A 25,284-nucleotide genomic window follows, 5' to 3' on the forward strand; every position below is an offset into this window, starting at 1 on the left:
GCTCGGTTAGGCCCAGTTCACACTCTCGTGCTCGTGTCACATGCATCACTAAAGTAATGTGCAGTATTTCAGCACCTGCAAGAATTGAGCAAAATATTTGACCATAGCAGACCTGTGAATTAAATTTACACAACCATGATGAATTAGGACTACAACCCTCAGGCAATGTTGGTATTACTCTTGATTCTTTTAGTTTCTGCTTGAGGCTGGGTTCACACGACCACATTAACGTCCGTAATTGACGGACGTATTTCAGCCGGAAGTCCCGGACTGAACACAGTGCAGGGAGCCGGGCTCCTAGCATCATAGTTATGTACGACGCTAGGAGTCCCTGCCTCGCTGCAGGACAACTGTCCCGTACTGTAATCATGTTTTCAGTACGGGACAGTAGTTCCACGGAGAGGCAGGGACTCCTAGCATCGTACATAACTATGATGCTAGGAGCCCGGCTCCCTGCACTGTGTTAGGTCCGGGACTTGTGGCCGAAATACGTCCGTACATTACGGACGTTAATGTGGTCGTGTGAACCCAGCCTGAGGGATACGTCGCCCCAGGTACCACCCAGCTTTCCGGGAATGCTAAATAGAATGGTAAAAAGGCAAATCTACCTATTTATGTCCACAAACCATTCAGGAATCTAGGAAAGGTGGGTGACAAACTCTGACACCTGTTATACCGGACCCTCTAGCTTATCACCCAGCTTTCCCAAGAAGAGATATAGCGAAGAAATGGCTGAATAGATCTTAATAGAAGAGGACGACTCAAAGATTGAAATGCTTTTTAGGTGTGACCTGTACTGGGATGTAAAGATATTGTTTTTAGGGGGAGGGGTAAATATTTTTATTCAAGCTCATATATAAAATATTAAAAAATATATTTAATATTAAAACGAGGCTGCTATTATCGCTCTGCTCCTTATTGTCACATTCTCGGGGTGCGTCTTTTATAGTGAAATGCACAGGGCCGACATTTTTTAAAGTCATCGGCCTCATGCACACGACCGTAGCCGCATACACGCACCGTGCGCACATAGATTTAAACGAGCCCAGACTGCAAATCCGGACCGTATAAGGACTTGTCCCATATTTTTGCTATCCGGGCTCCCGGAAACCACGGTCGTGTGCATGGGCCCATAGAAATGAATGGGTCCGCCATTCATCTGCATTTCTGCGGACGAAAAAACACGTTCGTGTGCGTGAGGTCTTATTATCAGGAAACGTAGGAGTAAGTAACGCTATAAACACTACATAGACTTATCACAGACATTGAAATTATCTCAAATATACAAAGGGAGAGCCGAAACCTGAGACCGATCAAAGACAGAGAAATATATATATACATATAAGAAAATCATCATGGTGTTAGGCATTTGTTCGCTGTTGAGGCTCGGTCTGTGTGCGTCAATCTAGACGGTTACGAATTCTCACGGATTCAATCGGGTGCTTATCCAAAAAGATAATGTTGATTGTGCCAAACGGTAATCTGTGTCCTGCGAACGTGGCCTCGACCTCATAATACTTTATCAGTGTTACATTATAACTTATCCAAAGTTCTTGTAAGACAAGTTCAGCTTAAGGATCCACAAAGGAGACTGCGATGTACCGGGTTCCTTTTGTGGTCGGGAGTCCCTCGTGGTAATGGGTCAGTCGTCCTGGGTGCATTAAGGCCCATCCTTTCCTCGGGGCCGTTATGGAGCAGTTGTAGCGGAGGAATCTGCAGCCACCTCCCTGCACAAGAACATTGGTTAGACACAACATATTCCACCCATAGAATGGTCAACTTAAAAGGTGTCTGGGCTAGATGGCCCCTCGTGGTCAGTATGCATTGAGGGCTAGGATGTGCCCCTGATCGAGACCACCCTCCCAGTATTTATAGAGTTACCATGTTGAAAAAGTATGGGTTACATTATGAGATGGTGCAAAGGTCACAACGTAACTACAACCCACAGCATCTTCTTTATGATAGATAATCAGAAGTCATCAGAGCAAGTTTGTTACTGACCTCGTAATCCTGTCCCACGCCGTTTAGAGCCAAATTTATAGTGAAGGTGGATGCGTCGTGGTGCGGAACCAGAGACGGCTGCTCATCAGGTCTGTACCGTACGACAAAGGCCAAGTCAAACTGAGCCTGCCCAAAAAAATACAGAGACAATGATGGGAGATCCTTTTTCCTGTACTTTTTAGGGCAAACTGAATTAATAAGGGGCACCCTCTACTATCAATCAGAGCAGAGAGTGGCTGCCAAGAGCGTCTCTCTCTGGAGGACCCAACATGTTTGTGTATTACACGGCCAGCCTATTCATTTTAATGAGTGTAATGCTTCATTTGTCCTGTGATGGCGCTGCAGAGAAATTGAACACTTGCTTAGTTCCCACACAGATTACAGCCAACTGCTGGGGTGCTAACAGCAGGACACCCTGCGATCAGCTGATTGGTTTGGGACCCTCCTAAAAAAAAAAACAACAAAAAAAAACAAAACACTGGCGTTCCCCAGGTTTATTGGTGCAATTTGAAAGTGCAGTAAAGACTTGATGAACGGTTTACCCTCCAATACATAATGATACCTAATAATATAAGAAACAGAAATGCAATAATACCTACCTGAGTATAATAACCAGGAAACAATTTTTCTGTAATGGGGGCCACAAAGTCCAGCAGTAATTTTTGCCATTCCTTCTCATAGCTGATTTGGTTCATGTGAATATCAATTGTTGGGACATTTTCATATCCTCCCTGCAGTCTCTGATCCTGTAATGATTCAAGAGTAAGAACATGTTCATTTAGAATTGGGACCTAGATTATTTTATGCAGTACCCGACAACAGACTGTAGGTGGTGCTAGCAATGTATTCTAATAGACAACAGCACCACCTACTGAAGAATAACAGCACTACAAACAATATCCTTCAATACATACAAACTTTTGAAAGAATTTTTGAAAAATAAGAGGGCTTTCAGATACAATGTTACAAAAAACGTCCTCTCTCCCTCGGACGCCTGCTGAACCGCATATTGAACAGAGAGGCTTTTTGCTGTGGTCGAGGGTTTCCCTGCTGCTGCTGCGTCACATATTTGACATACAGATGTCCCGTACGTTGCCTAGACTGTGAGGGGGATGGGGGCCACATGCTGTGGCGCTAAGTTCAGGTGGTGCCAGAGGGAAAGCAATTTTTAACAAACGGGACATTGAAAATAAAAAAAATATATATATCCCGGGTAAATCCTTTAAGAACAAATGTCCGCTACTTACCTGGTTATTTCCTCCTGACCATTGACCGAAATTTTCCATTTCCTCCACGAGCTCATCACATGCAGAGTCAGTAAATAATGGGAACCAGTAGACATCTGGACATGGCTGAGTGGAGAAAAGAATGAATGCAATAGTCCAAAATAGAAATGTGTGTTCAAGGGAAAACCGCTCCCGTTCTTCGCTGAGTTTTCTACGACCGTTTTTGGAGCGTTTTTTCTATAGAGTCAATGAAAAACGGCTCCAAAAACGACTCAAGAAGTGACCTGCACTTCTATTTCGCGGGTGTTTTTTTTTTAAATGGCCGCGTAAAAAAACAGCCAGTCGGAACAGAACGCCGTTTTTTCCCAGATGTTTGGAGGCGCTCTGCTTCCGATTTTTCTGGTAATAAGCCGTGTGAACGGACCCTCAATGTTTGAAATGTAAGAAAATGTCTAATGTTACCATTTCTGTCCTGATCATTACTCACCGATTCGATCATCTTGCCTTTCAGAGCCAACGTGTGATTGGGGTGAATGTATTTTTCCTTCCAATCCTGTCAAAACAAGAAAATATTTTTTCCTTATTGAGTGACAACCTCTATTTTCATTGACATTCCTGCGGGATAATGCGTTCTGTCCAGGAGGACGTACCTGGCTGTTTTCATAGATCTGCCACAGGTCGTTGTGGAGGTGAGAGGTCTTATAGTTTTCCAAGGAGAGGATGTGGCCGAACGACTGTCTGTTACTCACAAACATGAAGACTCCCTGAAGGTGAAAAATGACAATTCTAACAAATAATAATACGTCACTATGAGCCGCTGCAAAGGGTAAATCAAATGGGTCGTCTGGTATTAATGGGGTTTTCTGGGACTGTAAAAGTGATGGCCTGGCCTTAGGACTCTAAATGGTGGGGGTCCGACTTTCAGCACCCCCGCTGATCAGCTAAAGGAAGAGTGAGGGCCGCATTCGCTTTTGTTTGACCCGGCACCGCACCACTTATAGGATTGTGGCTGTGCAGTTCACTTGAATGGCCCACAGCTGCAGTACCAAGTGCGGCCACAACCCAATGCATGGCACTGTGCCCAGGTAAACAATAAAGGGGATGCAGCGCTTACTGGAGCGATGCACCCCCTTCATTCTGCTGAATGACAGCGGTTCTGAGAGTCCGGCCCCCTCCGTTCAGATATTGATCGCCTACCCTAAGCATAGCCCACCAATATTACAGTCCCAGAAAAGCCCTTTATTAAAGCTTAATCATTGAAGAAAGAAAAGTCCGGCAACTTTCTAATAGACTGTGTTTCAATTTCTCACTGATTTCAAGATCTCTGCTTTCTGTCAGTGAACAAAACATTCATTGTTTGCATTTAGAGACTCATCCTGAACTAGTACTGCACACACAATCGCAGCTTGTAACAATGTATCAGTCTAAGTCCTTGTCCACACGTAACAGAATTGGTGCAGAAAATTTCTGCAGCAATTCCGTTGAAAGTAGCAGACTTACCACTTCGGCAAAAACGTTTTTCACTGCAGAAAATGGTGTGGATTTTGCGGTGTTTTTCTCAATGCTGGGAGATGGTGACATCTCCTCTGAAAAACGCAGCAATTCAGTTCGCATTCTGCAGCAGGAATTGACAAAAAATACGCGCCGCAGGTACATTTCTGCTCTGAATATTTACGCAGCGTGTGGATGAGATTTGTTAAATCTCACCCACTTTGCTGCTACTGTATTCTGCGTATTTTCCGTCCGCAATTCCGCTACGTGTGGACGAGCATTAAGAAATGATTTGTGAGATAGACACAGCAGCACAGAACTTTATATAGTCCCGGCTCTAGGCTCAGAGAATGGTACAGGAGCTAGAAAAAAAATGTTCAGGTGTCTGGAAAAGCTGGGTGACAATCCCCGTGGTAGATGCAATGCTGGCCAGCTTTTCTATAGACAGAAGAATAGACATTTAATTGGCTTGAGAGAAGAGGTGATATTTTTTCTGGGTGGGGGGGGGGGTTCTGACATTTGCAATATATAAAATGCTCATCTGATTCTCTTACTGACCTTTCTGCGCACATTGTCACAGAACGCCATGTCTGGGTCCAGACTTCCACTGTGGAAAAGATCATACTGGCTCAGAGTATTCCGGAGGACGATGCCTTTCACTAAGTAAACATTGGTGATGTAGGGGACATTCCAGATTCCACTGAAAAACAGGATCACAGTATATCATGCATTCATGCCTCTACTACGGATCTCCAAAAAATCTTCAACTATTTCCTATGTATATGGATACAGGGCCAGCCTTGGGGGTGTGCGACCTGTGCGAGTGCACAGTGCGCTGCATCCTCCCAGCATGTAGGGGCGCCCCTGGGCTCTGCCTCTGCTCCACGTCTCACACACATGGAGGAAACAAGAGCAGAGGAGGAAGCTCCGCCCACAGCCCGTCGTGCAGGAAGCCTGTCAGCCTGTCAGCAAGGAGAGATGGTTAAGTGTCTATGTGTGTGTATATATCTATCTATCTATCTATCTATCTCATATCTATCTATCTATCTCATATCTATCTATCTATCTCATATCTATCCATCTATCTATCTATCTATCTATCTATCTATCTATCTATCTATCTATCTATCTATCTATCTATCTATCTATCTGTTAGTGTGTATATATGTATGCCTCTGTGTGTGTTTATATATGTGTGGGTATAGTTATCAGTGTGTTATCTGTGGTGTTACATAGGACTGCAGGTAACACTACATTATCTGTTCTCTGAGCGTTTTTACTGTGTGTTATCTGTGGTGTTACATAGGACTGCAGGTAACATCTACTACATTATCTGTAATCAGAGTGTCATCACTGTGTTATCTGTGGTATTACATAGGACTGCAGGTAACATCTACTACATTATGTGTACTGGGTATAAATGGGTCTGTTTGTGAATGTGTATTTGTGCTTGTATATATGTGCCTTTTATGTATTTGTATAGGTTCCGGTCTGTGTATTTATGTGCCTGTTTGTGTGTATATATATATATATATGTGTCTGTATGTCTATATATTTACCTTTATGTATGTATATATTCCAGAATGTGTGTGTATATTTGCCTGTTTGTCTAAATATGTCCCTCTATGTATGTACAGTATATATGTTCCAGTATGTGCGTATCTATATATGTGGTTCATTTTTTGGTTTGTGGAGGGCAGCGATAGAGTCTCCAGCACAGGGCGCCATCCAACCTAAGGCCGGCCCTGTATGGATACAGAGTTTTTTCTTTACCCTGAGGATTCTTACCCACGAATGATCATCCACACGACTTGCTTTGCTTATAATGCAACCCTTGGCTTATTTGGCATTGTACAGTCTATAATCAAATCAAAATCCTGTTTTCCAGGGAGGGAGCAAAACGCATTGAGCCTATTGTCCCCCTGATCCCAGTATCCACCGCCATTGCAGAATCAATGTGCTGAGGGACATGCATAAACATGGGGGGAGAAGCGTCATACGATGCACACAAATACTAGCCGGCAAAAATGGTGCGAATTGTGACAAATTCCGAGCACGGCATAATATATTTGGCGTACCCTGCTATGCCTGTTAGACGGATAGCTGAGATAACCTGCCGTTTTGCTCCTTTCATTTACTTACATTCTCTGTCTCTGAACGATGTCTATATAATCCTCCGACCGAGCATAAAACCCGTCCGAACTCAATGCACCCCAAAAGTTTGACCACAGATCCTGAATGCGGCTGACCATAGGGGAAATGATTGACCTGATGGGAGACAAGACAGATATGTAAACATTACATTACATTCTGCCAGGGTTGGAAGCATCAAAATCACATGACATTCATGGCCACCATCTTACTTGTTCTGTTCAATGAGAGTCCGTAGCACGCTGGTGTTTTTCAGAACCACCTGGACGTCAATGGAAAAGTAATATTCACACTCCGGGTTCTGGCGGCAGATGTCCCTACAGATAATCAGCTAAATATTACACGTTTTATGTTTCAAAACCAATCTGGTAAATTCGCTACCATTAACCTGAAAGAAGAAGCTAAAAGGTTTTCTAGAATAGGACCCCTAGTGGTAGCCATATTGGCTGCCAAACCCCCCCCCCCCCCAACAATTTTTTATTTTTATTATATTTACTATGTTACATATTTACTATACTTACATTCCAGCATTACGAGCATCAGCAAAGTTAGAAGCTTCCTCAGGTCCCACATATTTGACATTGTTGTATTCTGAGCTGTTTACCTGCAGGAATTTTTCCAAATGTTTCTGGTGATGAGGTTCCTGGGGACAGAGGAAAGAGTTAAAGGTTAAAATAGAAAATATACTGGAGTAGCTCAATCAGTTACCATTCGCCAGTATCAATCTAGCCAGTTACCATTCATCATAAATAAATTAACCAGTGACCATTCATCTCGGGCAACTCAGCCAGCTCCTATTCACCATCCTCAACCCAACCAATTCACATTGACCATTCGCAACCCAACCAATTAACATTGACCATCCTCAACCCAACCAATTCACATTGACCATCTTCAACTCAACCAGTTACTATTCACCATCCTCAACCCAATTAGTTACCCTTCACCATCTTCAGCTCAACCAGTTACCATTCACCATCATCAACCCAACCAATTCACATTCACCATCCTCAACCCAACCAGTTGCAATTCACCATCCTCAACCCAACCAGTTGCAATTCACCATCCTCAACCCAACCAGTTGCAATTCACCATCCTCAACCCAACCAGTTGCAATTCACCATCCTCAACCCAACCAGTTGCAATTCACCATCCTCAACCCAACCAGTTGCAATTCACCATCCTCAACCCAAACAGTTGCAATTAACCATCCTCAACCCAACCAGTTGCAATTCACCATCCTCAACCCAACCAGTTGCAATTCACCATCCTCAACCCAACCAGTTGCAATTCACCATCCTCAACCCAACCAGTTTCCATTCACCATCCTCAGCTCAACCAGTTCCCATTCAACATGCTCAACCCAACCATTTAGCATTCACCATCCTCAACCCAACCAGTTACCATTCACTAAGCTTAAACCAATAAGTTACTACTCACCAAAGGCAACTGAACCAGTTCCCATTCACCAAGTTCAAGCCAAACAGTTACCAGTCACCAACCTCAACACTACCAGTTATTATTTCACCTACCTAAACCAACTCAGCTACCCTTCACCAACCTTTTAACATTCAACTCCCTCAGACCAGCCGGTTACCATTTTCAACTCATCCAATTACTATTCACCAAAACAGACCAAACCAGTTACCATTTACCACAAATAAATGTAACAGTTACCATAGACCAAGGGTAATCCATCCACCATCATCGACCAGACCAATTATCATTCACCAACCGCAACCCCACGAGTTACAATTCATTATTCTCTACACGCATTGCCGGGTACCGTTAGGGCAGCTGTGACTTACATGGTTGGCAATGTAAAGCTGGATCCTTTTCTTTGGATACTGCAGGTTACCCAATTGTTTGAAAAACTCAGAAACAAATGGTGTCGGCTGCTCGATGAAGATGCCAACCACGACCAATGGGAAGGAGTCATCAGTCTACCAAAGAAAAAGAGAAGAGGTCTGACTGATCATAAAAGACAATGTAAATCTGAGAACATTTTAAAAGAGAGGGAAGAAAAAAAGAAATCTATGAAAAGGATCAGGTATTTGTATTTACAATAACTTGCATAAAGGAAATCTCCACCTACAATATAAGTAATATATAGTCACTTTCTTTTTCGGTTGTAGGCTTTGAAAAATCCCTACTTGTTAGAAAGGTCCCTTGACAATAATATGATCACATAGTGTGCCCCGGTTGGGACCACCAGCGATCAGCTGTAATCTGTAGGGAAACCTGGCAGTAAGTGTTTAACTTCCCTGCAGCGCCACCACAGGGGAAATTAAGCATTACACAGTGTCTATTCATATCAATATATGAGATTTTTCTAACTGTTGTCCACTCTGGTCAAGAGATGAGGATGCTGAACAGAGGACCCTCCTCTAATAACTCAGAATTACCTATTAGGATAAGGGAGCGAAGCCAACCATTCATAAAAAAATGATGTCTTTAGTATCTAAAAGCAATGGTCGGAGGAGGAGATGAAAAATTAAAGTGAACTGATGGGGACAATTCGTCAAAAATCGAAACTTCTTGGAATGTCCTGGTTACTTGAAGCTCAGCTGCTTTACCTTAAATTCTTCTAGGCTTCTCAAGCCTTCATCACAGATGACACAGCCAGTCTCGAAGGTCCAGACACGAGGAACGTAATTTCCCAGGTAGTTCATAAGAAGCTAAAACACAGACACACAAGGAACATAACCGTTTAGTATACGAACTATAAGTATAATACAAGCTGTAACTCATGATCAGTACAGGATAAGTAATGTCATGTATGTACACAGTGACTCCACCAGAAGAATAGGGAGTGCAGCTCTGGAGTATAATACAGGATGTAACTCAGGATCAGTACAGGATAAGTAATGTAATGTATGTACACAGTGACTCCACCAGCAGAATAGTGAGCGCAGCTCTGGAGTATAATACAGGATGTAACTCAGGATCAGTACAGGATCAGTAATGTAATGTATGTACACAGTGATTCCACCAGCAGAATAGTGAGTGCAGCTCTGGAGTATAATACAGGATGTAACTCAGGATCAGTGCAGGATAAGTAATGTAATGTATGTACACAGTGACTCCACCAGCAGAATAGTGAGTGCAGCTCTGGAGTATAATACAGGATGCAACTCAGGATCAGTACAGGATAAGTAATGTATGTACACAGTGACTCCACCAGCAGAATAGTGAGTGCAGCTCTGGAGTATAATACAGGATGCAACTCAGGATCAGTACAGGATAAGTAATGTAATGTATGTACACAGTGACTCCACCAGCAGAATAGTGAGTGCAGCTCTGGAGTATAATACAGGATATAACTCAGGATCAGTACAGGATAAGTAATGTAATACATTAAAAGGGACTCAACTGTGTATTTACATTATATAAATATCAACAATAAAATGGTTTACATACACTTTAATCAAAGCGTGCAAATGATGAATATAAAACATTACCTTTGATGGTCCATTCCCATTCATAAGGACAGGAAGAGTGTCATAAACCATATTTCGGGCTCTTACCCTCCCGTTCTCAAACTTTAATACAACATCCCCTGGAAAGAAAATAAACAACAGGTCACTTCACATGAAATTATGTAATTTTGTCATTTCCTTGCATTTTATATGGAGACTAAGGTAGTTTGAAATCCACCTCCTGTCAGATCTGTAGCTCAGGCTGCCCCTATGCCCCTCCTCTATGCTTTAGACTGCAGCTTTGCTTGTTCAGATTGGTTGCTGTGTATAAGCACACGCTCAGCAGGATGTCAGTACACGGAGAGCTGATTATCATGACAGCAAGGACACAATGACTATTAACTACAAGCAACTGAACCTCCAGTGAGAAAACACAAGATCTGCTTTATGGTCTATTCACACAGCGTGATTTAACAAAAAAGGCAATTTGACGGTAATGTGTGATTAGACCCGTTACCCTCATTTTACAAAACAGCTCATTTGTAATTATTTACTCACCCTCAGAACCATGAAGATTCTGGAAGATTCGACATCTGTGATCTAAGGTGATGTTAATCTTCTCCTTCATAGATAAAACAAATAGCAGTAAGTTTTGCAGCTGTCACTTGTTATTTCACTCATATAATAATGCAATGTGAGCAGCGATCCGGGCACGAGGCGGCTTCTTCCTGTGCCACGAACTGTGAGTTATACTAAAATGTCCTAACTTGTTGGAGATAAACATAAGAAAATATAGTGACGTTTCTCAAAATCTTAACAGAAATTATTTATTCTGCACTGCAAAATACTGACATAAAACCGGACAAAGCAGCAAAACAGAGAACACAATGTAGATAGTAAAATATTAGCAAAGTTCTTGAGCTTATACCAGCAACAATATCCACTCATTCCTTACCCATCATTACAGTAGTATTCCTGTATACAGGGGGCAATATTATAGTAGTCATATCCTTGTATATAGGAGGCAGTATTATAGTAGTTATATTCCTGTATACAGGGGGCAATATTATAGTAGTCATATCCTTGTATATAGGGGCAGTATTATAGTAGTTATATTCTTGTATATAGGGGGCAGTATTATAGTAGTTATATTCTTGTATATAGGGAGCAGTATTATAGTAGTTATATTCTTGTATATAGGGAGCAGTATTATAGTAGTTATATTCTTGTATATAGGAGCAGTATTATAGTAGTTATATTCTTGTATATAGGGGCAGTATTATAGTAGTTATATTCTTGTATATAGGAACAGTATTATAGTAGTTATATTCTTGTATATAGGGGCAGTATTATAGTAGTTATATTCTTGTATATAGGGAGCAGTATTATAGTAATTATATTCTTGTATATAGGGGCAGTATTATAGTAGTTATATTCTTGTATATAGGGGCAGTATTATAGTAGTTATATTCCTGTATATAGGAGCAGTATTATAGTAGTTATATTCTTGTATATAGAGGCAGTATTATAGTAGATATATTCTTGTATATAGGGGGCAGTATTATAGTAGTTATATTCTTGTATATAGGGAGCAGTATTATAGTAGTTATATTCTTGTATATAGGGGGCAGTATTATAGTAGTTATATTCTTGTATATAGGGAGCAGTATTATAGTAGTTATATTCTTGTATATAGGGAGCAGTATTATAGTAGTTATATTCTTGTATATAGGGAGCAGTATTATAGTAGTTATATTCTTGTATATAGGGGGCAGTATTATAGTAGTTATATTCTTGTATATAGGGGCAGTATTATAGTAGTCATATCCTTGTATATAGGGGCAGTATTATAGTAGTTATATTCTTGTATATAGGGGGCAGTATTATAGTAGTTATATTCTTGTATATAGGGGCAGTATTATAGTAGTTATATTCTTGTATATAGGGGGCAGTATTATAGTATTTATATTCTTGTATATAGGGTACAGTATTATAGTAGTTATATTCTTGTATATAGGAGCAGTATTATAGTAGTTATATTCTTGTATATAGGGGGCAGTATTATAGTAGTTATATTCTTGTATATAGGGGGCAGTATTATAGTAGTCATATCCTTTTATATAGGAGCAGTATTATAGTAGTCATATCCTTGTATATAGGGGCAGTATTATAGTAGTTATATTCTTGTATATAGGGGGCAGTATTATAGTAGTTATATTCTTGTATATAGGGGCAGTATTATAGTAGTCATATCCTTGTATATAGGAGCAGTATTATAGTAGTCATATCCTTGTATATAGGGGCAGTATTATAGTAGTTATATTCTTGTATATAGGGTCAGTATTATAGTAGTTATATTCTTGTATATAGGGGCAGTATTATAGTAGTTATATTCTTGTATATAGGGGCAGTATTATAGTAGTTATATTCTTGTATATAGGGGCAGTATTATAGTAGTTATTTTCTTGTATATAGGAGCAGTGTTATAGTAGTTATATTCTTGTATATAGGGACAGTTTTATAGTAGTTATATTCTTGTATATAGGGGGCAGTATTATAGTAGTTATATTCTTGTATATAGGGGCAGTATTATAGTAGTTATATTCTTGTATATAGGGGGCCGTATTATAGTAGTTATATTCTTGTATATAGGGGGCAGTATTATAGTAGTTATATTCTTGTATACAGGGGGCAGTATTATAGTAGTTATATTCTTGTATATAGGGGGCAGTATTATAGTAGTTATATTCTTGTATATAGGGGGCAGTATTATAGTAGTTATATTCTTGTATATAGGGGGCAGTATTATAGTAGTTATATTCTTGTATATAGGGAGCAGTATTATAGTAGTTATATTCTTGTATATAGGAGCAGTATTATAGTAGTTATATTCTTGTATATAGGGGGCAGTATTATAGTAGTTATATTCTTGTATATAGGGGGCAGTATTATAGTAGTTATATTCTTGTATATAGGGGGCAGTATTATAGTAGTTATATTCTTGTATATAGGAGCAGTATTATAGTAGTTATATTCTTGTATATAGGAGCAGTATTATAGTAGTTATATTCTTGTATATAGGGGCAGTATTATAGTAGTTATATTCTTGTATATATGGGAAGTATTATAGTAGTTATATTCTTGTATATAGGAGCAGTATTATAGTAGTTATATTCTTGTATATAGGAGGCAGTATTATAGTAGTTATATTCTTGTATATAGGGGCAGTATTATAGTAGTTATATTCTTGTATATAGGAGCAGTATTATAGTAGTTATATTCTTGTATATAGGGGCAGTATTATAGTAGTTATATTCTTGTATATATGGGAAGTATTATAGTAGTTATATTCTTGTATATAGGAGCAGTATTATAGTAGTTATATTCTTGTATATAGGAGGCAGTATTATAGTAGTTATATTCTTGTATATAGGGGGCAGTATTATAGTAGTTATATTCTTGTTTATAGGGGACAGTATTATAGTAGTTATGTTCTTGTATATAGGGGGCAGTATTATAGTAGTTATATTCTTGTATATAGGGGGCAGTATTATAGTAGTTACATTCTTGTCTATAGGGGACAGTATTATAGTAGTTATGTTCTTGTATATAGGGGGCAGTATTATAGTAGTTACATTCTTGTATATAGGGGGCAGTATTATAGTAGTTATATTCTTGTATATAGGAGCAGTATTATAGTAGTTATATTCTTGTATAGAGGAGCAGTATTATAGTAGTTATAGTCTTGTATTTAGGGGGCAGTATTATAGTAGTTATATTCTTGTATATAGGGGCAGTATTATAGTAGTTATATTCTTGTATATAGGGGCAGTATTATAGCAGTTATATTCTTGTATATAGGGGCAGTATTATAGTAGTTATATTCTTGTATATAGGAACAGTATTATAGTAGTTATATTCTTGTATATAGGGGCAGTATTATAGTAGTTATATTCTTGTACCTAGGGGGCAGTATTCTAGTAGTTATATTCTTGTGTATAGGAGCAGTATTCTAGTAGTTATATTCTTGTATATAGGAGCAGTATTATAGTAGTTATATTCTTGTATATAGGAACAGTATTATAGTAGTTATATTATTGTATATAGGGGCAGTATTATAGTAGTTATATTCTTGTATATAGGAGCAGTATTATAGTAGTTCTATTCTTGTATATAGGGGGCAGTATTATAGTAGTTATATTCTTGTATATAGGAGCAGTATTATAGTAGTTATATTCTTGTATATAGGAACAGTATTATAGTAGTTATATTCTTGTATATAGCGGCAGTATTATAGTAGTTATATTCTTGTGTATAGGAGCAGTATTCTAGTAGTTATATTCTTGTATATAGGAGCAGTATTATAGTAGTTATATTCTTGTATATAGGAACAGTATTATAGTAGTTATATTATTGTATATAGGGGCAGTATTATAGTAGTTATATTCTTGTATATAGGGGGTAGTATTATAGTAGTTATATTCTTGTATATAGCTGCAGTATTATAGTAGTTATATTCTTGTATATAGGGGCAGTATTATAGTAGTTATATTCTTGTATATAGGGAGCAGTATTATAGTAGTTATATTCTTGTATATAGGGGCAGTATTATAGTAGTTATATTCTTGTATATAGGAGCAGTATTATAGTAGTTCTATTCTTGTATATAGGGGGCAGTATTATAGTAGTTATATTCTTGTATATAGGAGCAGTATTATAGTAGTTATATTCTTGTATATAGGAACAGTATTATAGTAGTTATATTCTTGTATATAGGGAGCAGTATTATAGTAGTTATATTCTTGTATATAGGGAGCAGTATTATAGTAGTTATATTCTTGTATATAGGGGGCAGTTATATATTAGGTATAGCTGGTGTAAAAAGAATCTACTTAGTTTATCAAGCTACCATCTGAATCGGTTCAAAGAGTGGCAACCACTTATCTAAGCCAGAAATACGCACAGTTATCACTTCCTTGCCGCCATTGCTTTATGTAGCACATACAAATCGCATTCATCACTAGCACAGAGTTGACCGTAATTGTCCCTCAATAATTCTGCACATGAGCTGCTTGGCTGGTACAACCTGTACAGAGCTGCAGGATGACATTATACTCCAGGACTAGACAATGCCCTGGGTCTCACTTACTCTTTTCACAGGGTCTAAGAAGATGTTGGTGTAAAATAGTTGGTCATTGTTTTCATCAGCCCCGTCCCAGTCCGCCACCAATTTATGCAGATGTGAAGCGTAACCTATGAAAGCTGCAAAGAGAACGAAATTAATAATCCGAATATATAAACCTCCCGAGCGAAGGAACCCCCAGACCAGCACTCAATGGGTTAAGACACCCGACTGAGGATAACGGGCTCTTAGTTACTGGTACCGGTGGGGCTCCCAGCTCAAGGACAATTAAGACTATTGGGTAGACTATGAGTATGAGGGTATACCTGCAGAGCCCAGGAAGCGCTTGCCCTCTCTAACAGCCGGATACTTGGGCTCCAGGCGGCGCTCAGGATAAGCCACTGCTTCCGCAGAGAAAACCACTTTACTTTTGGCTTGCTTGAACTTCTTGAGGAGTTCAGCCGGACCGGAGGCAAACACCATGTCATAGCTGTAAAATAATAAAAATAACAGAACGATGTAACAGTCCAACAACACAACACAATAGTGTGAACTAATATGAGCCCGCCACTTCTGTGAGCCTATGAGATCATGAGGCACAACACGCCTCATACCTCGTTTGTATATGAACATGGAGCTGATGGTCCGTCCTTTGTTCATACCTTTCAGTGAAGAGGATGACAAGGTCTTCATTATCCACATACTGCTCCAGAGCCGTCTTCAGAAGTCGAACTTTCTGCCCATCCCCATGCCATTCTTCTTCATGTCCCAGTACCTGCAATGAGGAACGGACCGACCAACAATGTGTTGTTTTACTCATTTTGCTTTGTTCTTGGGTTTCAGGAGAATTTCTCCTCTATTCACATCCAATGTTAGAGTATAAAGTCTACTGGCCGCTACATTAAATTGGACATTCTACTGGAATCGGTCATTCATGGGACCTTACAAGTCATCTCTTATTGTGTAACTCTCCTTCTGACCTCCCACAATGCACTGCTCTTTGGTAAGAAGAACCCAGCAGAATTTTGAGGATAGCTTAGGATGTGACTGGAGTATAAGATTTGATCTAGATCAAAATTGGTACAAGCAAAGCAAACTATGTCTAAATGTCGTTCTACATAACTGTTCTGCTCTTTGTGATTAGGCGATCGGCTGCTGGGACCCCTAGGATCGGCTGCTGGGACCCCCAGGATCGGCTACTATTGATGGGGAATTGCACAGGAAGTGAACTTTACACCGCACTTAAAGAGCCCGGTCTATATAATGCATATATCTCGAATAGGGGCACCTTCTATTACTTTCATCTACCCTAATTGATACATTTCTCGCTCTTCCAGATCTCTGCTTGCTGTCAAGAATGTTTCCATTCAGTGCCTGAAAACTTGTTATGAAAGCGTCCTTCTCACACCGGCGCATTGCTTGCTGCGGTGTTTAAGGCCTCATGCACACGACTGTGCAGTATTTACTGACCGTAAATACTGTACGGACGGGCCGCGGACTGTCACCCGCATTTCTGGGCTGTGCTCACATTAAAAAGTATTGGAGAATGATCCGTAAATGCAAAATATAGGACATGTCCTATTTTTTGAGGGTCATTTCTACGACCCGGACAACCGTAAATATACAGGAGGTGTCCGTGGCCGATTACGGATCCATAATCTAAGAGCTCTCTGTACTAACAAACCCTGCAGCTGTGTCTGTTGGACACTGAATTTAATCCAGTCACTGAAAGATAGCAGATATATTGAAAAATGTGAGGAGATAGAATAGAGAGTTGCATAAAACATTAAAACCCCTTTAAATTCATATCCAGAATAAATTTATCTGCAGAACAAGTGGGATGAGTTTTCTTCCTTCTGCTTCGTCTCTTCGTTCACTGCTTCTTTGGGCTAAGGATTTTGACTTTGTTTAGTCAGTCCTCAAGTATTTCCTCTGTCAGTCTTGGAATTCCTCTTTAAGACGCCCTGAGGGTCAGTAGCCGTATATCACACACCTTCACTTTGTAGTTGAAGCACTGCGCCGATCTCTGGAATCGTCTGAAGCCGTCTGTCTCTTCAGAGGCCACGGTAAAGACTAAGACGTTGTCTAGAGAAAAAAAAAGGAGGACGAATGAGGGTGAGTAGTCATCATCCATACATCCATTCATCATCCATACATCATCCATACTATAACACAGCCGAATGTTAGGTAACGTGGAGGCAGCCATACTGTGTACTGGGAGGGTAGAAAGTCCATCGGACTGGGAACCAGTGACATTACTAAAAAACGATCGCAGAGGTTTTACGGTGTTATATAAATAAAACTTTATCACTGTATAATAAAAAGAATCTGCAACTTTCTAATAAAATAGTAATTTTTTACAATTCTCAAAACCTCTGCTTGCTGCCAGCGACTGGATACATTCTTGTTTACAATCAGAGAATGAAAACACGTCCTGATCATGCCCAGGACAGGTTTTTTTTAAGCTTCCAGATTTTAACCATAAATGTTCCTATCCATTGACAGCAAGTAGAGATCTTGACACGGTAAGGAATTGGAGTCTATTGGAAAGTTGCATTTATTATACTTGTTATTGCTTCTTTTTGCATCACTGATGACATTGATCTATTCATGCGTCATAACGGGAGATATTTTATAGGACTCGTGAGGCTCCAGGGTGAGATTTGGAGGTCCGTGAGTTGCGCCAAAGTCGCTGCATTACCGTGACTCACGCGTGACCTCAATGTTTCCATATAGGGGGGGGGGGGCTCATGCTACAATGGTCATTGATGCAAGTCGCCCCTAAACTTTTTTTTTACATATCGAAACATTGAGGCCACATTATTAACGCAACTCATAGGCCTCCAAATGTTTCGTGGAGCCTGAGGCTAAAGATTAAAAGTAAAGGGCGTCCATTGTCTTTAGTGGATGGCTCGTGGTTGAAGCATATAGATGAGCCATAAACGTCAGAGCGGTGGGATCGGACTGCTGGGACCACCACCAATCCCGAGATTCCGGCATCAAAAGCAACAAAGAAGAGGCAGTGGTAGTGGGATGACCTCCAAAAAACATTGGCATCTACATGTGGGATCCCGACAGCTCTTGCTCTATTATACGCTGCCCATGTTAGGTTTAGTGACCCTTTAAACATTCAGAAGATTTTTTTTTAAATTATTTTGGAGTTCTCAAAAAACAAAATTCCTATGTAAAACAAGAATTGTATTCATGGCCGTCTGCACTCTTTACAGTATAAGTTTACAGCGGTGAGTGTTATCGGTGGGCCGCCCGCCAGCCCAGTGCCGGCGCTTCCTGCAGTGATGGGGAATGAATGGCTCTTTTTGTTCTCATGTTACATTCTACACCCGGTCTACAAAACCCTCCTCAAAAATGATCAATCTGTCTCATACAATACCCGCAATCTGCCCATGGAAGAGGAATATTTTAGCTGCACCCGTCCAGTCACAGCAAAACCTGGATACGCAGCTCGCTATATATACAAAAAGGGACTTCACAACAACCGATCCTCAAAAGACGCAATCGGCTGTCAACGGCGACCCTACGTGGGAAATGTTGCATTACATTGCGCCCATTCAAATAAATAGGTGACCATGTAATATTAGATTGCGTTGAGTCTTCTGGAACCCCACCTATAACATCCATACGCCCCCAAAAAAAAACAACTTTTGTTGCGGATCCGCGTGTCATTAGGACTCACGGATCAACAACAATTCACCAGTATTGATGAATCCGCAAATCAGGACAGTAAAATGACTTAGGCCTCATGCACACTACCGTAGCCATGTGCTCGGCCGTGATTTTCGGGCCGGCCGGCAGCGGAGTGTCACCTGCGAGCTGCCCGTAAATCGCGAGCCGTGGACATGGCCCGTGGCCATTATTTCCTATGAGTCCGGCTCCTGGGCCATGCACGGACCGTGAAAACCACGGTCGTGTGCATGCCCCATAGAAATGAATTGGGCCGCAATTCTCCCGTGGATTTTCAGAGGAATTGCGGCCGCAAAAGCACGTTCGTGTGCATGGGGCCTTATCCTGAGTTTTTGTGATCCGGATTTGTTGCCCCCAACACGGATCCGTGTAAACTACGGTGGGGTGCATGGGGCCATAGAAATGAATGGGTCCGCAATTTATCTGCAGAAAAATCCGGATAAATTGCTGCTGCAAAAGCACGGTCATCTGCACGAGGCCTGACAGATTTTGCATTGGGACCCAGGAGCTTCAAATTATGAAACCGATCTACTCTAGGACGCTGCTTGTTTGGGTCAAAAGACGCACAGCAGGACCGGGACTTGCGGCCGTAAGCCCGGGATCACACACACAGTTTTGATGCAGTTTTTGGCTCTGGTTTTTTAAAAAAAGACAGAATTCGATCCAAAAGGCAGGAAAGGTATAAAGAAAAGACTGATGCATCTCCTTTCTTTCGTGTCCATTCCTGTGTTTGGTGCCAAAAAATGCACTAAAAACTGCATCAAAACTGTGTGTGTGATCGTGGCCTAATACCGATGCTAAAATGCAGCCGCGTTACAGCCGTCTCTGAATGATAGGAGTGATCTGCGGTGGACAACCCTATTCCATAACCCCTATTGTAGATCATTTTAGGGACTCGTCCCAACTAATAGCCAGAACAATGTGTCACTGGAAAAAGTTGCCCTCACTCTGGAGGACAGCCGGCCGTTACATAGCTGCCCATAGAAGTCATTAGGGGCTGTGTTACGTCATTTACACCTGTATATTACGGAAAGGCAGAACCTGAGCTGCGGTGCGTATTTTTCGTACCGCAGGATGTCAATTGCTGCTGCGGAAAGTGACTGAATTGCTGCGTTTTTCAGAGGAGACGTCTCCATCTACCAACATTGAGAAAAACGCAGCAAGATACGCACCATATTCTGCAGTAAAAAAACGCAGGAAATGGGTTTTTGCCGCAGCGGAATTTCTGCTACTTTCAACGGAATTGCTGCAGCAATTCCGTAGCGTGTGGACCAGCCTTACTGTCTTCCTCGGCACTAGCAGCAGAGTAGAGGAGCCATTCCAGACCTGCATTCTGTCAGTGAATGGAGCATAGTTATCGTGCTCACCCCCACCTCCCTGTACTCCCCATTTATACAATGCAGCTTTGTAATATAGAAGTTGTGGCCCACCAGGTTATATCTCAGCCCCCACGACACCTGCAGGTCCATAGAAATCAATGTATGCAGCGGTCTATATGGGCTGCTCTATGCATAATGTGCAAACCAACCACGAGCTTGCAGCAGCCACAGTCAGAGATCCCAGCGTCCTCACATCATGGTTATTACAAAGAAAAGGTGGAGTACCCCTTTAATATATGACACGTCCTGATCCACAGCATCCGTACTGGTGAGCAGGGACCGAACAAAGCTTCAATTGGGTATAGGACTATATCTGGGTTTCCGCACTGATCTGATAATGATGACTGGGACCATACAGACGCCGTAATTCGGTCCTTTATTACAGGGATCACAGTCTGGGAGGGGGGATGGTCAGAGCCACAACAGATCCCGTGTAACCCCGAAATAGTTACCGTTCCAGATTAACTTTGATGACAACGGAAAGTATAAATGGAACTCCTGGAAGTCGGTGCATTCGTAGGCTACCTGCAAGAGGTTCTGCAGCAGCAGATGTCATCTTGTAAATCGTGCAGAAGACTGTTACAACAACAACAACAACCTACTCAACATACATGAGACAGAACTACAAGTCTCAACAAGCCAAGGTAACTAAATGTAGATGACATAGAAACCATGGGGGAGGGGGCTCAGACCCCCTACCAATTCCTAAATACAAAGGGCTGCCATGTTCTGTACGGCACTCCGGCTTCTTTAGAGTTAACTAGAGACTTCAGGTGCTTGACAAGGAGCTGCAGAGCCGGGGTTGTGAGATCTTGTACCCCCGGGACAGGTCAGGAGACGTTTGTAAGGTAGATTTCCCCTTTAATAATTTAGCAAAGCCCAGCTGAATTATAGGATGGTGCCAATATACCCAACATGGTGCCAATATACCCAACATGGTGCCAATGCCCTGCGAGGTCCCTGTAGATGTCATCCCTATATATGACAGTGTGACAACTAGAGCTGCTAATTGAGAAATGGGAAGTAGAACATTAGAATACATCAGTATATAAGGGGGAAGGGTACCCTTGATGGTGCCAGTCTTTTAGTGCCCCCGTAGATGCCCCCTGCATGGAGTTTGTAAGAACACTACAAAACATTGGGGCTATAGGTTACATGGCACATACAGTGTATATAAAATACAGGGAGATGCACACGTGACTCCATGTAGGAGAAGATATATATATATATATATATCGAGTCACTTCTAGAAGTGCCCAGGAATACGATCACTCACCCGCTGGGCTCGAGCCAAGGGCCCCCAGGGCCACATAGCCGAGAAGCAAAGAGATCAGGAGCCCCAGGAACATCTCGCACCTTCCACAGAAGCTTCCGCAGGAATCCCAGAGACCCCCAGCCTCCCCACGACTCTGCCACGCAATGACCACGCCCCCTGCCGGGCCTTCTTCACGTCACTCACAGACACGCTCACAGCTGATTGGCCCAAAAAGTTCTGCAGTCCCACCCACGTCATGACAAAAAAAACTTTGCAAACTCTTTCACACCCGTAGCCCCATGCTGGGGAACACAGGGTTAATGTGAGCTGCAATGAAATATTTTGTATATTAGAGGAATTTTACCTCCTGTTCAAATCATTTGGAATCATAGAACTCGATATATGAGGCTCCAGCTCAGCACTCAGGACTTCCAGGGAAGGAGCTGGCTGCTTGAATGTTCCAGAGACCTGGCCAGAGGCTGAGCTGCTGAATATTGCAGAGCCAATACAATGACAATCAACTTCTGTGCAGGGCCCAGGCAATGCAGGGAGGGGGTAATGACTGACTGGATGACACTTCATGCAGCCTGTGTCTGGACAGACCCATTGCAGTCCAGCAGCATCACCCATGTCTGTATACTGTATACTGCAGGCACATGCTCTGCTTCCTGCCAGTCACTGCTTGCTCCCAGCCCAGATGTTGCAGTGAGTACGTGCAACACGTGAGAAGTGTGCAAAACCCCATAGGAGCCTCAGCATCTGCCAAAAACAATAGTCACCACTGCATACACCAATATATGAATGTATAAGACACTAAAGAATGTGATTCACCATATACAGCTCATTAATTCATGTATCTCTATTGATGATGTATTTTTTTATATGATTATTTATTTAGCTATTATTTTTTATTATATATTACAATTATTTATTATTATTCATTTTGATATTTGTCTTATTTGTTATCTATTGTTTGGTGTTATTCATGCTGTATTTATATTAATCACCTGTGTTTATTTTTGTCTTATGTCTTTGTTATTATTATTTGTCATGTATTTATATTATTTATATGTTTATTTTACACATATTATTTTACACACACACACACACACACACACACACACACACACACACACACACACACACACACACACACACACACACACACACACACACACATCTCAGCAGAAAAGACAGCAGCACTCAAACACAATCGAGTTTACATGTAAGCGGATGCCAAGCAAGTAGTCCAGATCCAAAGACCAAATCTATATCCAAAAATAAATCTTGCAGCACTTCAATGTAGTAGGTGAAAAAAAGTGTGGTTTATTCAAGCCAACATATAAAGGTGCGACGTTTCAGTCCAACATTAGGACTTTTTTCAAGCATGAAAAGACTGAAACGTCGCACCTTTTTTATGTTGGCTTGAATAAACCACACTTTTTTTCACCTACTACATTGAAGTGCAGCAAGATTTATATATAAACCTTGTTATTTTATGTGTAAATCATCACGTTATTAATTAACCACTTGCTACAAATTGGAATCCCACTTTTTAACTCCTAAAATTAAGGTTTATTCCGGTTTCAGCAAATATTATTCTTTGCATAATGAAAAGTTATACAGTTTTTCAATATACTTTCTGTATCAATCCTCACGGTTTTCAAGATCTCTGCTTGCTGACGTTCAATAGGAACCTTCATTGTTTTACTTTCAGTAGATAATAAATCTGTCCTGGTCATGTGATGGATTCATAGGTGCATGAGTGGTTTTCTCCTTATGCAAACTGGTAAATATTTCATGCAACAATGTCATTCTTCACTGACCTTTGTGGTGTTGGAAGTTGCAATTTGTGAAAGTGTTGATGGGCGTTATGTAGCGGGTGCATTAAGTTGCATGACTCTGGGCTATCTGTGGGCTACAACCCTCTTTAATAGCCCCTGACATGTACCAGCAAGTAGCTGAAGCGATCATCTAGTCCAGGCCTAAATTATCTTATTTACAGCCCACCTGCACCATACATCTTGTGAGACATTTACATAGCTACATATGGTGCAGCTATTATTCTATGTTATCAGTTATCAGAGTCCTGCAGGTAGAGAATGTGTCTAACTAATGCAATTATCAAGGAGATGTTTCATTTTGGTGCAAACTTTATTTTTCACATTTTGGAAAATATGCCTAAAAAGTAGCCACATTAGATTGTTTAATGTTAGGGGATCCCACTGTTATTTAAAGATCCGACAATTATCTAAGTTAATGGGGGGCTTCCAATCCTAGTTCTGTCATCCAATCAGAAGGAAAATGAATTAGCCATTCGGGAGATCAACTGTATTCCCCTTGAGATAAGAGGCGCAGGGTTGGACTGGCCCACCAGAGTACCAGAGGATCCTCCGGTGGACCCGGGATCTGACACAATAATGGGCCCCAAATGTCCAGCAGAAGACAACCCCATGTGGAGGTGACTTTGAAGCCAATCATTTGCCATTGGGGTCTATTTCTTATGGGATGATTCACAAATAACCTATTAGTGCTCGTACACACGTAATAGCGGAATTGCTGCGTATTCTCCTTCCAGAATTGCGGACGGAAAATACGCAGCAGAATACAGTATCAGCAAAGTGCGAGAGATTGAAAAAATGTATCCACACGCTGCGTAAAATTTCCGAGCAGAAATTGACCTGCGGTGCGTATTTTTCGTACCGCAGATTGTCAATTCCTGCTTGGAAAGTGAACTGAATTGCTGCGTTTTCCAGAAGAGATGTCATCATCCCCCAACATTGAGAAAAACGCCGCAAAATACGCACCATTTTCTGCAGTAAAAAGCGCAGGAAATTGTGCCGTTTTTCCTGCAGCGGAATGTCTGCTGAAACTAGGAGGTGGGCTCCCTTTCTTCTATGTACACCCCTAATCCCTTACCGTCATAAATATATCAGTTTTGGTGAGTACATAGCAATAAATAATTCTCCTATGCGCCATTTTCAACAATATGCCGCCTCTCTTTGTGTAGCTGTGTAACTCCAGCCTTGTGGAGGAAAATGACTCCCCCCCACCGTGTACACAACTCCCTCTGTGCCCCTCGGCTGTACAAAGATCCTCTGAATTTTCTGACCCTCCTGTAAATGTTTGTTCTCACATTACGTTGACGTTTGTTGCTTTATTTACAGGGAAATTAAAGCGTTACCGCAATTCAAGGAAACAAATAAGCTATAAAAGTCACTTTGGAGAAAATATATATATACTTTATTTTTTTTAACAGGACAGAAAAACGGCAAACAACATCCATAGTTACAGCAGATGACGACGGACACATTTGGAGACAATTTCGTGCAAAATTTAAACCTGTGGAATTCAATGTCATCCGGCTGTGAATGCTTTTTGGTCAGAAAAGACGACGGAAACGGACATGAGAAACGGAACAATTTAACAAGGCGATCCTTAAAGGTGTCCCCTCCACTTTTAAAAGGGGTACCCCGACCACAAACATCTATGACACATCAATATGTGTGTAGATCTCTCCAGCATGTTTGCTTGGCTG

General features: G+C 41.1%; 1 protein-coding gene across 1 annotated transcript; it reads right to left on the reverse strand.

Moving 5' to 3' along the window:
- Positions 1 to 464: 464 nt before the first annotated feature.
- On the reverse strand, positions 465 to 21,911 carry PLOD1 (procollagen-lysine,2-oxoglutarate 5-dioxygenase 1). Its single transcript, XM_075839346.1, has 19 exons — positions 21,768 to 21,911; positions 17,404 to 17,495; positions 16,073 to 16,185; positions 15,737 to 15,900; positions 15,438 to 15,550; positions 10,847 to 10,910; positions 10,331 to 10,428; positions 9,446 to 9,547; positions 8,678 to 8,812; positions 7,391 to 7,512; positions 7,082 to 7,186; positions 6,861 to 6,986; positions 5,277 to 5,418; positions 3,878 to 3,991; positions 3,715 to 3,780; positions 3,249 to 3,353; positions 2,601 to 2,747; positions 2,002 to 2,127; positions 465 to 1,727 (listed from the first exon to the last, which is right to left on the reverse strand). Exons 1-19 carry the CDS (start codon positions 21,838 to 21,840, stop codon positions 1,572 to 1,574), a joined length of 2,163 nt encoding a protein of 720 aa, XP_075695461.1. The 5' UTR covers positions 21,841 to 21,911; the 3' UTR covers positions 465 to 1,571.
- Between the last annotated feature and the right edge of the window lie 3,373 nt (positions 21,912 to 25,284).

This window comes from Rhinoderma darwinii, chromosome 10 (assembly GCF_050947455.1).
Source record: "Rhinoderma darwinii isolate aRhiDar2 chromosome 10, aRhiDar2.hap1, whole genome shotgun sequence".
In the NCBI taxonomy this organism is placed as follows: Eukaryota; Metazoa; Chordata; class Amphibia; order Anura; family Rhinodermatidae; genus Rhinoderma; species Rhinoderma darwinii.

Bases quoted from the DNA above. Each gene is read 5' to 3' on its own strand.
- PLOD1 (XM_075839346.1), bottom strand. From the start codon at position 21,840: ATGTTCCTGGGGCTCCTGATCTCTTTGCTTCTCGGCTATGTGGCCCTG. The intron at 10,911-15,437 runs GTAAGTGAGACC...TTATCTATGAAG, and splicing joins TCTTAGACCCTGTGAAAAGA to GAGAAGATTAACATCACCTT. The intron at 6,987-7,081 runs GTAAGATGGTGG...GTCTCCCATCAG, and splicing joins ACTCTCATTGAACAGAACAA to GTCAATCATTTCCCCTATGG.